This window comes from Melitaea cinxia, chromosome 27 (assembly GCF_905220565.1).
Source record: "Melitaea cinxia chromosome 27, ilMelCinx1.1, whole genome shotgun sequence".
Taxonomy (NCBI): domain Eukaryota; kingdom Metazoa; phylum Arthropoda; class Insecta; order Lepidoptera; family Nymphalidae; genus Melitaea; species Melitaea cinxia.
In genome coordinates, this window is record NC_059420.1 from 4,086,871 (window position 1) to 4,105,235 (window position 18,365).

General features: G+C 32.8%; 1 protein-coding gene across 1 annotated transcript in view; it reads left to right on the forward strand.

Annotated features, from left to right (window-relative positions):
- The first annotated feature begins 305 nt into the window (after nucleotides 1–305).
- Nucleotides 306–18,365, forward strand: part of LOC123666766 (ATP-citrate synthase) — a 39,780-nt gene continuing 21,720 nt past the window's right edge. The window contains exons 1-5 of the mRNA XM_045600819.1: nucleotides 306–355; nucleotides 8,661–8,766; nucleotides 9,595–9,780; nucleotides 10,298–10,411; nucleotides 15,370–15,449. Coding sequence (XP_045456775.1) covers nucleotides 306–355; nucleotides 8,661–8,766; nucleotides 9,595–9,780; nucleotides 10,298–10,411; nucleotides 15,370–15,449 — 536 coding nt within the window. The remainder of the gene's footprint in view (nucleotides 356–8,660; nucleotides 8,767–9,594; nucleotides 9,781–10,297; nucleotides 10,412–15,369; nucleotides 15,450–18,365) is intronic.

Genomic DNA, 18,365 nt, shown 5'->3' on the forward strand with positions numbered 1-18,365 from the left:
TTTCATCGCACAAAAAGTACACTTGTATTGAGAACCTCTTTTTTTATTTTAAACTGTCTACTTACTATATACATAAATACAAGTCTTGTGTCACGATGTTTGAACTTAAAATATAGGCTATATTTTATTTCGATTAATGACCTCGATATTTATATGCCAAAATTAAAAAAGGCGATATGAAGTCCGCCAGGTCAGCTAGCGTATTGTTATAATTATAATATATTGTATGTTGTTCACAGAAAATAAAGTTGCAGTATCTATGACGCGAGGCCAGCGAGACTAATTAACTCATACAAACACACAATATGTCTTCGAAGGCGATTCATGAAGCCACCGGCAAGGACCTCATAAACAGGTGAGGAGCACTGCTTTTTTTATATATGCATTAGTCCAGGATCCTGGCTCCATTTTTGGGCTAAGCTCTAGACTAAGAAAAACCGAATTATGGGGGTTTTTGGGTGTGGAGGGCGTAGGGTGTAGGGGAAGCTATACAAGGTAACACTGCCACACTTCGAAACCCCATGGTTATGGAGATATCCATGGTTAAAGTTTTGGGATTAGAGGAAGAATTTAAAGCTATTATAAATTAAATACCTTTGAACTCCGCGTCTGACTTCACCTTAGCTCCGGCGCTGCGGGCAGTGCAATCCATGTGCCGTTTCGCATCTTTATAAGTTATTTTCGAACAGGAGTACGTAAAAACGATCTCGACTCCAAGATCAACAAACGATACAACTTGCGGTAACCAAGCTTAGCTCCTTAGCTTTGAGATGTTATATTCACATTTACCCATATACCATTCACCGTTTATAGACATAGTTTTGTTACAAAAAAAAAAAAAATAACCCTAACCTATCTTATTTAAAAATTACACCGTTTATCGACGTAATTTTATAACACTAAATAAAAATAAAATATATTTAAGTAAAAAACATAACATGAAACAAGGCTGTATGGTCTTAGACCTTTGCTTTTACAGTTATTGAAACAAAAACAATGAATTTATGCTTACATTGTTTTGGAGCGAAACGATAAGTGGCCTGTCATTTTTTATTAAAACATCTATTTCTCAGTTGTTAAACATTAGTTGTATCGTTTGTTAAAAAACCGTGTGAAAACGTTAAATTAACGTGTGAAATGTTAAAATCAAGTGCGAAATGTGAAAATAACAGTGAAAACTATGGAACGGAGCTTGAGTAACGTAAGTTGGTTGATCTTGAAGTCGAGATCGTTTTTATTTTGAAAATAACTTATGAAACGTGAAAATAACGTGTGAAATATGAAAATAGCGTGTGAAATGTGAAAAAAACCGCGCGTGAAATGTGAAAATAATGTGTGAAAGCTGCGAAATTCTTCTTCTAACCTCAAAACTTTAACCATGGATATCTCCATAACCATGGGGTTTCGAAGTGTGACAATGGTACCAGGGGTAGCGTTCACCACCCTCCCACCCTCCTTCCCCCACGGTCCCGAAATTCGGTTTTTCCTAATCTAAAGCTTTACCCATATTTGCATTTGACTACTATCAAGCTCATTTTCCGTGAGTAGCTTCAAATTGATGAGACGCCCAACAATTTCCTGTACGAAAACTCTCGATTGTGGTAGATAAATAAATCATTACAGCCTATACAGTCCACTGCTGGACATAGGCCACCACAAGTTTACGCCAAAAATAATGTGAATTCATGTGTTTTGCCCATAGTCACCACGCTGGGCAGGCGGGTGGGTGACCGCAGGGCTGGCTTTGTCGCACCGAAGACGCTGCTGCCCGTCTTCGGCCTGTGTATTTCAAAGCCAGCAGTTGGATCGTTATCCCGCCACCGGTCGGCTTTTTAAGTTCCAAGGTGGTAGCGGAACTGTGTTATCCCTTAGTCGCCTCTTACGGCACCCACGGGAAGAAAGGGGGTGGCTGTATTCTTTAGTACCGTAGCCACACAGTACATAAATAAATAAACGCTTCACGCCCAACGGCCCCCAGTAGGATTTTCTCCTGTGTCGGGGGTCCGGAAACATACAAAATACACAAGCACAAACTGCGTGATACGTTATCCCGGTCTTACGCTCAGAAATCGTTAATAGATCAAGACCATTTTTAACCGACTTCAAAAAAGGAGAAGGTTACTCAATTCGACCGTATATATATAATTTAATGTATATTCGGGGATAACTCCGTCGTTTATGAACCGATTTTGATAATTCTTTTTTTGTTGTAAAGAAGATATCCCTAGTTTGGTACCATGTTAAGGAAACCAGTATCTGATGATGGGACCCCAGAGAAATCGAGGAAAACTCTCGAAAATCCGCGTAACTTTTTACTGGGTGTACCGATTTTAATGATTTTTAATTTTAATCGAAGCCGATGTTTATCATGTGGTCACATTTAAATTTCATCGAGATCTGATTACAACTTTTGGAGTAATCTTTGATAATGCGTATTTACTTATGCGTACTTACAATTTTTTCTTCTACCTACGTTGTATTGTCGATATAATTTAAGTCGGTTGTTCTTCGTTTGCCTGCGAACACAATTATTCTCATTACTAACTTGTGACAAATATATTACATAATTAGTGTGTTCTCTGCCCAAATGAAACAATGTCCTACAAGAAAACAAGTATGTATCACTAGTCCAACAAGAATTGTCACTTTTGGTTTCTTATTTGTAACATAAGATACGGTTAAAATATCTTTTTGAATTATTTAATAAATAAGGTACAAAGTTTACGTACCAAGTTTTATTATGGTCAGTTCGGTAGTTTTAACGGGAGAGAGTAACAAAGATCCCTTCTCATTATTGTATTTATAATATTAGTGGAGTGGATTAAATTAATACGTGCGTTAGTTGCCAAGAACCCCCCCTAAAATACTCCACGTGTTATACTTACTGGGTCAGATCGAAGGAATTAAAAAGTAATTAATACGAAATTCTTTAACGCTACATTGTATGGTAATTAATGTTTCAACTAGTAACTTGATCAGTTTTATGTTCGACTGTACGACAGACGTGGTTTGTAGTTAAAAATATATTATATACAAGTACTCCTCTGTAACTCCAAATTATTACTTTTTATTTATTTATTATTTATTAATTGATAACAAACAGGCTCTAATTGCCTGTATTACCTTCTGCTGTGAAAGTCTATTCGTAAATTATGTGCAAGATAAACTGCTCTAAATGAATATAATATGGCCCGTTGACAGCTTTCTGCTCCGGTGATTGTTGTTTCTGTTCCCAAGTCTGGGTGTAGTATAAAAATATATTGATTTTAATATTTAACTAAATCAGTCAGCTGCTACCAACAGGCATTTAGTTGCTAATCTTAGGAAAAGATGTCCGTGTGTGTCGATTCTCGCTTGGAACGGACGTTGGACGTTTTTAGTAGTGTTTTTGTTTTATACAATGACTAGCGACCCGCTCCGGCTTTGCACGGGTATAAAATATAATTATAGCCTATGTCATTCACTGAGAAAAAAATTAAAATCGATTCAGTAGTTTTGTTTTATTCATTACTGCCCGTGGCCTGCACGCGTTAGCTTTAGAGTAAAAGCTGGCCGGAACCGCCGCAAACGCTACGTCCCGCAATTTTTATATCTGTAATATCTTCGAAAATATTTATTTAAATCATATGCTGTAAAGAGCCATATAGATCTATATTAAATCAACAATGTATTTGAGGTATTTAATTAGATAAGGATTAATGCTGTATTAGTTAAAATCGCTTTGAAAACTAGCCATTATTTGTCGTAAAAATTAAATGACAAAAAAAAAAATTATTGTGCGATATCCATAAGAGACAGACATATACCATAGAGTTTTCTGTGGACCTTTTTAATGTGTACAATACTTAGTACATTATTTTGATCAATCTCGTAGGGTTCAGGCTGCGTTTGCAATGTAAGCGAAAAAAATGTAATTATTTACGACATCACACTAGAAACCTCAAAAATAACAGTATTTCTCCACTATTTAATGGATGTTATTATAAATATAAACCTTCGTCTTCAATCACTCTATCTATTAAAAAAAAAACGCATCAAAATCCATTGCGTAGTTTTAAAGATTTAAGCATACATGGGGACATAGGGACAGAGAAAGCGACTTTTTTTTATACTATGTAGTGATAGGCTTGCGTTTGACCACTATTTCACCTGATGATAAGTGAAAATATGGTCTAAGATGGAGCACGCTTACCTATAGAAGTAACCTATTCACTCGCGACTTAAAGATCCCCAGGTTGTAGTTTTCCGGAAACACAGACGCTGGTAGACAGTTCCATTCTTTGACCGTACGCATTAAGAATGTTCTAGCGACTTGCTTAGTGCGTACAGTGGCTGGTGCGTTTTATTATTTATTTTTAATCTACAATAGCACGAACTGTTATTAAGTTATTTACAAGATATTTTGAATTTACAAAGTTCTTAATACATTTAATTGTAAAGATTCCGTGATAGAGGAAGAAGGCATAAAAATGTCCAATACAAATAGATATGAAACGAATCCCGTGTGTATTGTAAGATTGACATAACTATCTTTGAACATTTTAGATATATTCTAATCCGATTCAAGATTTTGATTGAATTCAAAACAATATTATTTTAGATTATGACTAACAAAAATATCATGAAGAAAAATATTTTGATAATTTCTTAGAAATGATCGTAATTTATCTTTTTCGTGAATACATAGAGTAATTTTTTTTTCGTACAAACCTTGTCCTAGTAAAAACAAAAAAAAAAATGAATTATCCAAATCGGTGCGTGCAATTAGTTCGGAAATTACGGGCATACATACATTTCGGCGAATAATATTTATATACCTTTTATTTCATGTATCATTTTCAGTTTTGTGTTATCTGTGATAATTTCTCATTGTAAATAGTTGTCTTTGCTCGCAAACGAAAAAAAGCCGACTTCAAATCATATTGACAAGTAATACAAAGTGCTACGCTTTGCGCTTCAGCCTGTAATATCCTACTATTGGCCATAGGCCTCTTTCCCCATGTAGGAGAAGGATCAGAGCTTAATCCACCACGCTGCTCCAATGCGGGTTGGCTGATATATTTCCTACTATGAGTAACGATAGCTATCAGGTGTACATGATAACAACCGGGACCGACGGCTTAACGTGCTTTCCGACGCACGGTGGGGAGACCCACAAGGACTGCATAAACATCCAGACCACGGCAAACACCTGTATGGCCAATACAAATGTTTGTCATATGCGGGGATCGAACCCGCAATCACCAGCGCAACAGATACAATTCATGGCTGTGAACGTTGCGCCAACGCGGCGTCTACAAAACGAAAAAAATACAAAGTGAGTAGACGGAAAAATAGTCAATAAAATGCGCATTATTACGAATAACTTAAAAAAGTAATCACCAGATCTCGATCAAATTTAATTGGGACCACACGAGATTCACAAGATTTTGATTAAAAAAAAAAAAATAATCAAAATAGGTGCCACCCAGTAAAAAGTTATGAAGTAACACTTAAAAAAGAATACAGTCGCATTGAGAACCTCCTCCGTTTTTTGAAGTCGTTAGAAAACAACAGATTATAAAGAGATAACACAGATTATAAATAATGAATAATGTCTATTTAAAAAGTTGACACATTGCCCCATATCGTAATCTTTATATCTTGAGGAAAGCTTTGTTGACGATATCCAGTAAACAAAAAAAAAAAATATCAGTTTGTGATTCACTTGTTGCTGATAAAACTTGATGGATGGACGTATTAATATTGAAGTTAATATTCAATATTGCTTTTTCTGAATGAAAGTTTAATTTGTATGTCAGATATTTATATTCGCGACCTGTTAACCTAAATGTGTTTGTTTAGTATATTTATTTAACAAATTTATTACACAGTTAGCATTACATATTATGCAAAATAACAAAAAATATATATATTATATAAAATTAATAATTAAGTAAAAAAAAAATATTTATTTAAACTTCCTACATATTATATACAGTACTCGTAATAATATGTAAATAAAAAAATTAAATTGAAATAATTATTCAATTAATATGTGTTTTTTTTTTTGTTATATGAGATTTATTTTTACCTCCCGCTGATAAAATAAAATTAAAAATAAAATTGTAGACATGTAGACATAACTTACCGAGTTTGTCGAAGGTATTTAGTTATAAGTTTTAAGTTTTCATTTTATAAATTGTTTAATTATTTTAAATAAATGATAGTTATATTAGATAATATGATATAGTATATTACGACGTAGTAACGAGAAAAAATGGATATTGTATAATATAGTATATTATGTTGACAAGCGTAATTCCGCCGATAACCTGTCACGCAGTTTGGCGGGTTAAGAAATTGTTAAATGTTTGGTCTAAATAAAGAATATATTATTATTATTATTATTAATAGTAGTATTAAATAAAAACTTATCAGTAAGCGGTGAAACAGACCCTTATCTTGATATTGTAACTCACTTGAGATTTGTCAGTTGGGCTGAAACAATTTTTTTGTTTAAAATATATAAAACTTGACTTGGCGAACTTCATATCGACTTATTTTTTTTTTCTTAAATATAATAATTACATATCATCACAGCCTATACAGTCCACTGCTGGACATAGGCCTCCACAAGTTTACGTCAAAAATAACGTGAACTCATGTGTTTTGCCCATAGTCACCACGCTGAGCAGGCGGGTTGGTGACCGATATAATACATATATCAAAATAAAATATAGCCTATCTTTCCAGTTGGATCAAACTGCACACGGTGTACGAATTTGATTAAAATCGGTTAAGTGCTTTAGGAGTCCATCGCAGACAAACAACGTGAAGCGTAATTTCTATAATATACTAGCTGACCTGGCGAACTTCGTATCACCTTATTTTTTTCTGAAATATAATAATAACATAATATATCAAAATAAAATATAGCCTATCTTTCCAGTTGGATCAAACTGCACACGGTGTACGAATTTGATTAAAATCGGTTAAGTGCTTTAGGAGTCCATCGCGGACAAACAACGTGAAGCGTAATTTCTATAATATACTAGCTGACCTGGCGAACTTCTTATCACCTTATTTTTTTCTGAAATATAATAATAACATAATATATCAAAATAAAATATAGCCTATCTTTTAAGTTGGATCAAACTGCACACGGTGTGCAAATTTGACTAAAATCGGTTAAGTAGTTTAGGAGTCCATTGAGGACAAACATTGTGACACGAGATTTATATATATTAAGATTAAGATACATCGTTATTCCGTGCGGACGGTGACGGGCAACTAAATTGACATCATTTTATTATATACAAAAACAGTTTTATTAAAGAAAATTAATAATTTAATATCATTTTGAAGTGCCGACCGATGGAAGGTATAGTTCGCGTCATGTAAAAAGAACGCTGGCCTTCAAGCTGCGCAGAGTCGATTTATCGGTCTATTTGGTGTACAAAATACGTACATAATAGCAAAAAAATCGATTTAGATAAGTATGTTTTATGTGTTTGCTGAGTGGTTACGGTAGTTAGAATATAGCCACCCCCTCTCTTCCCGTGGGTGTCGTTAGAGGCGACTAAGGGATAACACAGTTCCACTACCACCTTCGAACTTAAAAAGCCGACCGGTGGCGGGATAACCATCCAACTGCTGGATTTGAAATACACAGGCCGAAGACGAGCAGCTGCGTCTTCGGTGCAACAAAGCCAGCCCTGCGGTTACCAACCCGCCTGCCCAACGTGGTGACTATGGGCTAAACACATAGTTCACGCCATTTTTGGCGTGAACTTGTGAAGGCCTATGTCCAGCAGTGGATTGTGATAGGCTGAAATAATGATGACGATGAGTATATATTTTATATTCTCGGTGAAAAAATATCCCTCGACCGCTACGCTTTTCAGAATTCTCACTTTTTCCGTACCTGACACACGGCAGAAGTTTTATTTTGTTAGGGTTGTCACACGTCTTCAAGAATTTTGTGCATAATAAACACAATTGTCTTTTATCTAATCGCAATGTTACAAAATATATCTTTACCTATCAGAGTGACTCAAGCTATCTGTCTCGCGTTAGTTATCTTAGTTTATTGTGAATGAATTGTCGCTAAGCAAAATTTATATAAATAAAAAAGTAATTGCCAAAATGTATGTACGCGCGTGATTCATAAGCGCCAGTCTGAAAAAAAAGCCGACTTCAATTACATCGACAAGTAATACAATGCAGGTAGACGAAAATTTTGTCAAGTAAATATGCGTTATCATAGGAATCTCAAAAAGTAGTCATCAGATCTCGACCAAAATGGGGACGACAACAAGACACGCACCACCTTTCGATTAAAAAAAAAAGAATCATCGAAGTCGAAGGCGTTTTTTTTTTTTTAATTATGTGATATATCCACAGGCTTATTATGCCCGTGCTTTTGTTATTCCATATATTATTATTATTTTTTTTTAACATGCATCGGTACTTCACCGCAACTTAGATTCTAGAAGCCTTAATAACTAGTCTTAAAATTTCAAATTTCTAAAAGTCGACGCGAGTCACTGTCCAAGACTATTCTACATATTGCTTTTTTATATTCTTATATACTAATTATTTTTATTATATTTACACTTATAGTCGAAGGCGTTTAGAGAAGCTCGTGGTTCAAAATGTAACGTTTGGTTCAATTCCAGGCACATAGCACCAGGAACGGCCCTGGTGCCGTGCAGGTTTGCGATCTTCGAACAGGATACCGTCTGGGAGGACGAGCTCGGCAAGAACCCATGGTTGACCAAAGAGGTATTTATTTATTTTGTTATCAAGACTTTGGGTAGACAATTATTATTATCTTACTAGCGATGCCATACGGTTTTACTCGCGTAAATAATACTAAAATATTATGTAGGCGTTTCTACTTTATCTGTCAAGGGACTATCCAGTTGTTTCTGAGTCCATGAAATAAAGCAACAAACTCTTGACCTTTATAATATTAGTATAGATTTAGTATAAAGAGTTTGTATAATCGATCAGTCTGTTGGCTCTGTTTGCAGTTACCCTGCTTTCTGCTCTGTTGGTCGTGGGTTTGGTTCCTATGTGAAATCAATCATAGGGTCTAGTATAATAAATCAGAAAAATCTGTTTGTAAAAAATAGCTTGTTAAAATCAATGTTTAGAACGCGTAGAAACATTCTTCTTTTAAAGTATAATGAAACCACTTATCTTCTTTAATATCTCAGAAAATATCACGAAACTCTTCTGTATGTCCTCCTCCAATCTACTAATTTCTGAATGTAACTGTTCCATTTAGAATACTGGAAAAAATCTCTTCTAGGGATAAACATATTCATTATATGGGAGTTTTAGTGACAAATATCTTATATATTTAATTCTTCTATAGCTGTGTTTGTCACCTAACTTCTCCTAAGTGGCTAAACTGATTTGGTTGAAATTGATTTGTGTACAGTTCAAAGGGTTCATGGATGGTTTGAAAATACATTTAAACTCGGTAGGTGAGGCTGCTGTCGGTATATCAGCTGTCAAATTTGGTAGCTGCTGTTCCGGGCAGGACAATGTTCATCGGATCTGCTACTTAATACCCTACTAAAATTAAATCCTTAAAAATTTCAGCAATTAGTAGTAAAACCAGACCAGCTGATCAAGAGACGGGGTAAGCTAGGCCTGGTCGGTGTCAACAAGACCGCAGCGGAGGTCAGACGCTGGCTCTCCGAACACAGTGGCAAGGAACAAAAGGTCGGAGTTGCGTCTGGGAAGCTGAGGAGATTTGTTGTGGAGCCCTTCATCAAACATGAGGCCGTGAGTACCATAAATGTACTTATAAAAACTGTTACAGGTCAAATACTGTACGCCTTATATGCTGTAGTAGGCAGGAAGTATCTTGCTCAAAATCTGTAGCAGGCCGTCTGAAAAATACCTCAACCTTACAGAAGATCACAGACAAATAGTACTTCTCTCAAATAGTGTTGTATTCCTATGGTGAATAAGATGGCCAGAGTGACTAGGGTGAACTGGGCAGTTCAGCATAACATTGGTAATGTTCCAGGTGTCGAAAGCATCTGTAAGCTAAGGTAACCGTTTACCACCAGGCAGACTGTGCGCTGGTTTGCCATACAATCTTTGTTTTGACAATAACAAACACAAAAAAGAATGTTATTGTACTGCATTTCACAAGCTCAACTGGAAAAAGTTCCGTTTTCCTAGCTAACAGATTCTATTTTTTAATTCTTATAAAAATTTCATACTTAATTAGTATTTTTTGTGACTATCATACCTTGAAAGAGCGTTACTATTTCATTGTATACTTGTCTTCCAGAACGAGGAGATGTACCTCTGCATACAGTCTGGCAGGCGAGCGGACACCATCATGTTCCACCACCAGGGCGGAGTGGACGTTGGAGATGTGGACGCTCTCGCTATTAGACTTGACGTGAGTAGCCAATATCAGAATTTATCCGCCCTTTGACCAGCTGTATCGTAATTGACTAGAATATCGTGTTCAAAGTGACCAGTTAAAGTAAGGCATCCGACAAACAGGTCTTCTAATTTAGCACGATTGATTACCAATTAAATAATTGATCAAGAAGAGTTGTTGTTTAGTTAAGTGACAGCGATATTAAGAAAATCGTGATTTTCTTAACTCAAATAGACTAGGAATAATCGACTGAGTTTAATATATATATATATATATATATATATATATATATATATATGTGAGAATTTATATGATTTATCTAATAGGTCTGCATATTTAGGTTGTTAGGCCCCCACGCAACTCACTTAATTAAAACATTTTTATTTTCTTTGTTACATTATATTTAAAACAACACCTTAGAACTTAAGAACCGACATCTTGCATTGTTAGTACAGAGTAGAATATTCAGTGTAATAGCACAGACTATAAAAACTAGTTACACAGATTAACAACCACATATATAATATTCTAACATTCTCCCTCGATTTTTAGTAATTTTATGTAATGAAATTAGTGAAAATCGCAACAAACTTATTTTTAAACTATTGAATAATTACAACACTAAAATGGATTGTCCTGTTACAAGTTATACAAACAATATCTTAAGTTAACAACAAAACTTCTTAACAATAAAATATTATACATTCTGTATGATATATTCAGTTCTTAACAACAAAATTTTAATCAGTAATTCTGAATAAGTAAATTAACAATAATTATTATTCGTACACCTATATCTCAATTTAACCCAAAATCTTTAACTTAACACAATTATCTTAATTTTAAATTTTAATGAAGTTTACAATAATATTACTTTTAGTTAAGATATTTATTACATTACATTTAAACTTAATTTGACAAATACAATTTAGTTTATGCTTAGTGCTGAACGCAAACATATGAAATGTTCCTTGGTTAAACTTTTAGTAAATAAATCTGCATAATTATTTTTTGATGATACATATTTTATCTCAAATTCTCCCTTATTATGAAGGTCTTTTATAAAATGTAATTTAATGTCAATATGTTTTGCACGTTTACTGTTTTCATAAGATTTAGATAGTTCTATAGCACCTATATTGTCCATATATAAAATACTTTTCACATCACTGTTTTGTACACTATTAAAGTTCATAAACAGTCCTTTTACATTGATTAAGTCACATACACTCACTGTAGCAGCTATGTATTCAGCTTCAGCTGTCGATAGCGCAACACAATTTTGTTTTCTTGATAGCCATGATATAATGTTTCCATTGTACATTGTTACTGATCCACTTACACTCTTCCTGTCGTCTTTATTTCCAGCCCAGTCTGCGTCTGAATATGTTTCAATACATTTATTATCATTTTTATAATATATTAGTCCGTGTGTCCTAGTACCTTTTAAATATCGTAGTATTCTTTTTCCTTGTTTCCATAAGTTTTTAGTGGGTTTTTCTAAATATTGTGATAGAAAAGATGTTGCATAAGATATATCAGGTCGGGAAATTGTAGATATGAACATAAGTCCTCCAATCAATTGCCTAAAAGGTATGTCCTGTATTATTTCATCATCTTTATTTACTTGATAACCTTTTGTCATAGGTGTTTCTGTAGCATTGCAATGTTCCATTCCAAATTTTTTAAGCATTTTATCTATCTGTCTAGTCTGTGTGATTTTTAGTGTGTCGATTGTCCTTGTTATTTCCATTCCTAAGAATAATTCAACTTCACCCATATCTTTTGCCTTAAACTCCTGTTTCAAATCTCTTATAGTTTCTAACAAATTATTTTTATCACCGGTAATTAATATGTCATCTACATAGAGTACTAGCCAAATGTTTTTCATTGTATTTTTATATAAACAAAAATCATTTCTCGATCTTTCAAACCCTTCTTCCTCTAGATAATTATTTAATCTCTTGTTCCAACATTTTCCACTTTCTCTCAGTCCATATAATCCTCTGTTAAGCTTTAAAACATTTCCATTAGTAACTTCTACTCCTTCCGGTGGTCTCAAGTATATTTCTGATTCTAATATTCCATTTAAGTATGCTGTTGGTACATCTAATTGTATTATTGGCCAAGAATTTTGTACTGCTTGTGCTAAGGTAAATCTCACTGTTGATGTTCTTGCTACTGGTGTATAGTTATTGTTTCCAAATTCATCATTTTCTTTTATCTGAAATCCTTTTGCAACTAATCTTGCCTTTTTTATCCCATTTTCTTTTGTTTTAAATATCCATTTAGCTTCAATTGCTTGTTTTCCGTTTGGTAATTTAGTTTCTGTCCACGTATTCATTCCTTTCAATGCATCTAATTCCATGTTAATTGATGTTGACCAACCCTTTTCTATAGCTTCATCATACGTAACTGGGTCATCTTCGCTGTAAAAACAATATGCCTGAAAATTAAGATGGTAATCTTCGGTCGATGGTAATCTATGGTTCGGAACTTTAATTTGTCTCCCACTTCTAGTAGTTGTCACTGGCTCTACTATATCTGTTTCTTTTTGCTCTGGTATTATTTTTTGTGAGTTTTCATACTGTACATCCGGATCTTCTTCATTTCTTACAATTTTATATTTTATCCTCATAGTAAATAATTTTCCTTCTTTATAAATATGATGTGTATTATTATATGTATCATTAGTATATATTTTCATTTGTTCTTGTTTAATTATTATTGTCATACCTTTTTCCATTAATTTAGAAACTGATATCAAATTATGTGAAATTTCTGGTACTATTATTCCATTGATAACTATAATTTTATTCATGTAAATTCCTTCTAATTTCCCTTTTTTGTTAGCAATTAAAAATTGACCATTAGCTATTTTAATCTTCATCGGCTCATCTAATAATTGTATGTCATACATGTACTTCTCATATTTTTCTTGTATAAAATGATGCGATGCCCCAGAGTCTATTATAAATAAGATGTCATTGCTTTCTTTAAATTCTTTTTCCAAAGTTAATGCAACAAATGTACTTTTATTTTCCTCCTGTAAATTAGATTCTTCTGTGGTGTTTGCTTGTCTAGAAAAATTATGGTGCCATCCTCTTCCTTTGTTTATATAATTATTATTGTAACCTCTAACTTGATTTATGTAGTTATTATTATATCTGTGACCACGATTCATATAATTATTATTATAACCTCTTCCTTGATAAATCTGACTATTGTAACCTCTTCCTCTATTATTGTTATTATACCCTCTATTAAAAAAATTATTGTTGAGTACTCTTCCCCTATTCATTTTACTATTATTATGAGCGGTTCCTTGCTTGATATCATTGTTAGTAAGATTATTATTTAAATCACACTGAAAAGATTTGTGTCTTCTACGTTTACATTTAAAGCAAATAATGGCTGTGTTTGTAATAAACATATTTTCAGTTTTCTCCTTGATACTATTTTCTTTTAATTTATTTTCTAAATCGAGTAATCTACACTTTACAAATTCATAATTTAATTCCTTGTCGAGGGATTCCAGTGTATTTATTATGGTATCATACTCCTTAGGTAATGTTATAAACAGGTGCTCCACCTTATCTAATTCCTCTATCCTTGCACCTCCACCTTCTAATTCATTAATTATATTTTCAAAGGTAATTAAATGATCCTGAAGTTTATTTGAGAATTGATGTTTCAAAGTAATGAGTTTCTTTTTGAGTAATACTTTGTTAAATGTGCTTCTTCTTTCAAATACTCCACTTAATAGTTTTAACATTTCTAATGCACTGGTTGCTGGTTTTACTACTTCCAAAAATTTATCATTTAAGCAGTTTATAATTATCAATCTTCCCTTAGCATCATCCTTTTTATAAGTGTCCTTTTTTAAATTATCTTCTTTCTTTCCTTTTAATAAGTACTCAATACCTTTTTCTTCAAATAAAATATTTAATCTAAATTTCCAATTACTAAACTTACTCCTTTCACAAAGTTGCGGATAAACCTCTATACTCGACATTTTTAATATTAGTTTAATATAATACTTTCGGAATGAATTCAAACATTGAAAAATAACTTCTGTTTTCTCAGGGCCGACGAGTGCTAGTTCATGGCGTCCATTTTGATAAATTTTAATTTCTTCTTTATACGGTACGAAAACAACAGAGCAATGAACAGAGGTCCGTGGATGTGAGAATTTATATGATTTATCTAATAGGTCTGCATATTTAGGTTGTTAGGCCCCCACGCAACTCACTTAATTAAAACATTTTTATTTTCTTTGTTACATTATATTTAAAACAACACCTTAGAACTTAAGAACCGACATCTTGCATTGTTAGTACAGAGTAGAATATTCAGTGTAATAGCACAGACTATAAAAACTAGTTACACAGATTAACAACCACATATATAATATTCTAACAATATATACACTAGCTGTGCGCCGCGGCTTCACTTATGTTAATGTGAAGACCGTACTAAACTGTTATATATAGCCTATAATTCTTCCTTGGATTGAACTTGGGCTATCCAACACAAAAATAATTTTTCATTTCGAACCAGCACTTTCCTAGATTAGCGCTCCTAAACAAACAAACTCTAGCTTTCTGATATTAGTATAGATTTATATATAAGTGTCATCGGAGTTTTCACATCCACGCATTATTCTCACAGTGATGAATCACTAAGATAATTATCTTATATAATAATATACCCATGTGAAGCTAGGACGGGTCGATAGTTATTATATCAAGTTGGTCTTACTTCCATCGTTAGTTGGAGTACAATTTAGTTGTGTTTTTTGATTATTATTTTAACGGGAGATGTTCATAGCTCTAGAGCTATGAATTTATATATAATGCTAGCATTAATATTAGATGACTATACAACTGTACTAGTAGTAACAGTCTTTGGTAGATGCCATTATAATATAGAAATGTCAATTTGAAATTTAAAAAATAGCGTTTTTGTTTTAGGTTCCAGTCGACACATTCCCAACTGGCGAGGAGATTGACCGCGTTCTGTTGAAGAACGTCAAATCGACCACAACGAAACGGTATATAATTTTGAAACTATTCAAATGGCAATCAAGTCGGTCCTAAATACGGTCCTATTGATGGTAAGCGATTACCGTATAATATGGGTGCCAACGAAACCAGGAATTTGCCCTACTTATCAACAAAACCCAACACCGGCAACTCTACCCTACTCATCACAAGACACAACACTATTTAAGAGGAGTACTGTTGAGTTGCTTAATATAGGAGGTATCACGTTTTTCCCTTTTATAAGCCTCTATTGTAAAGTTTGCTTTTATGAGTTAGCTTAGTATAAATTGCTGGTATCGTTTTGTAAAGTAGAGGTACACCTTTAGTCGAACTGTTCCAGATTTTGATCAAACTATTTTCTAATGAGCCCCTCAAAAAAAAATTATATATCTGTGGTTTTTGTTGTACTTACATGACTGGTTTTATTGCAATAAATGTACATCATATGTATATTCCCAACAAACATTTTTGTCATATAATCAAACAATTATATGACTTTGAGTCTTATTAAAGTTATATTACAGTATTTTTTGTAACTCTACGTCATGTAATGGTGCATTATGTGTCCAAATAGACGTATAGATTTTTTGTCGTATAACATTGTCGTATAGACGTTATTTCGACATTTCTTTACAATCGTCATATAATAGCGTCTATGAAGACATCTATAAATCTTGCATATACAACTTTTCGTCGTGTAAACGTTTTCGTAGTGTAAACGTCATAATACTATTAATTTTGTCATATAATTACCTTTTAAACATCTGCTAAACGAATAGTAATTGTTTACACGTAGTACTTGTAACCATTATATATAAGTCGAATAAGTGTACTAGTGTAACTTGTATACATCCTAAAGTATTACAAAAATGATAGTACAACCGCTATTTAATTAATACTCATATTAAAGGGTTATAATAACCTTGTAAACAACTTCCACTATTTTGAAATCAAAGTCATATTAAAATTTATTTACTTGTTTCGTACAACATGAATCGAAAAAATTGGAAAAGTATTAAAAGAAGTGGTGCATTCAAAAGAAAAAAAAACAACTATCATTCGCTTCAAGCACGTACTTTCATACAAACTAATAGAACTCAAGCTCAAGCTGTGAGTGAGGCAAATGAGAAGGGTTCCGTATCACAGGTAAATGCAAATTTAACCAAAATACTACGAGTATACCCCGCAGTTCATTTGCCGAAGTTCAGGACTCTTGTTCATATTCTGAAGTTGAAGACAGTTATTCAGCGTCCGAAAATGAAGACAATGCTTATCCTTTTTGAAAATAAATTAAGTTAAATAAAGAGAATGATCAGAAATGGAAATCGGCCACTTCAGAAAATTGCTAATAGATTAATAGAGAGATATAATATTGAAGTAGAAAACTTAAGAAACGATACTACGAAGGATAGTTATGAACTATCCTTCGATGAAAAGTTACAAATATGGAAGTAAATTCAAGACAGTGATTCAACTTGAAACCTTTATCCTCTCAACTGATAATGGAAATAAGTGGTTTTTGGCTAACAACAACCACCTTGTTGAATTGCGTTCTGCTACCTGCAACGAGGGATGTATTCAAATAAATGGAAATCTAATTTTAAACTTAAGGAACAATGTTTATGAAACGCCTTTGAAATCTTCATATCTTAATATATTTATGATATATGAGAATGAAATTTCGAAAACTGAAGCCAAATATTATATTACTGATATAAAGTGTAAATTGGTTAGTGTTTCATACAACTCAAATATATATTATTTTCCGCTTATTCATACATTTAAGAAATAGGTAATAAAAAAGGTAGTAAAAATTGTTTAATTTTTTATTTATCCTCAAGAACGTTATTAATATTTCAAGTTAGTCAAAATGTAACACTTATTTGAAATCAAAATTAAGCGAAGCTTTGAAATATTGCTAGATTTGGAAAAACTGAAATCGCCTTTTGATCCATAAATGTAAATTAACAAACTAATACCTTCATTTGGTTTGCCATATTGAAACATCTTATGTATCTAATAATCTCACAATAGATTATACAAAATTACTATACAACAGGCAACTTATAAATATTTCTTGAAAACTATTAATAAGACTTTAGTAAAAGTTTTAATCACGCTTAAACCCGTTAATGTGCGTTAATCGTTACTAACCTTCTTTTATATATATTTTTTATATTCTCTTTAGTACTTTTCTTTTACATTATCTTAATTATCTAATAACATCATCAAAAATTACAAAAAATAAAATGTCACAAAAAGAACATAGGTACAAAATCGCAACATAACAAATAATAAAATTCAAATTTGTAATCTTTTTGCTTGCTAAATAATTATATAATTTACAAGTGGAAGGTTTAGGTATCACACCTACCCACTTACCACATTATTGACTAATTACAATATTCGCATTCGTCTTCTGGAAAATGATTATAGATAGCAAAATACTTGCAGTCGGGGCACCAAAATAAACCATAACGTAATAAATTATTTAAATTTTTGTCTGTTAAAACAAAATGTAACGGTCTATTTCCACGGGCACGATGGAAACCACATCCATAACAACGAGAACAATATATAAAATGAGTTAATGACCACGGCCATTTCAAATGTGCGCATATCATTTCGATGAAGTCCATCTTCGATAAAAACTTATCAACATCCGCCTAAATATGGATCATAATTGTGGGGTTTACCTAAAACAAAGTATTATTCAGACTTAACTAAGTTATATGTCTCGTAAATTCTTCTGTTCTGAAAATATAAATTATTTGAAATAAGTTAGCTAGGCGTTTTATTATTTTATTATTGATCCCTAAATCAACTGTCATGGCGTACACATTTACAATATGTACGCGGTATATTCGTCGGGAAGTTATATAGTAGTCATATAACGCAGTCACTTAATAAATTATTAATAAAAA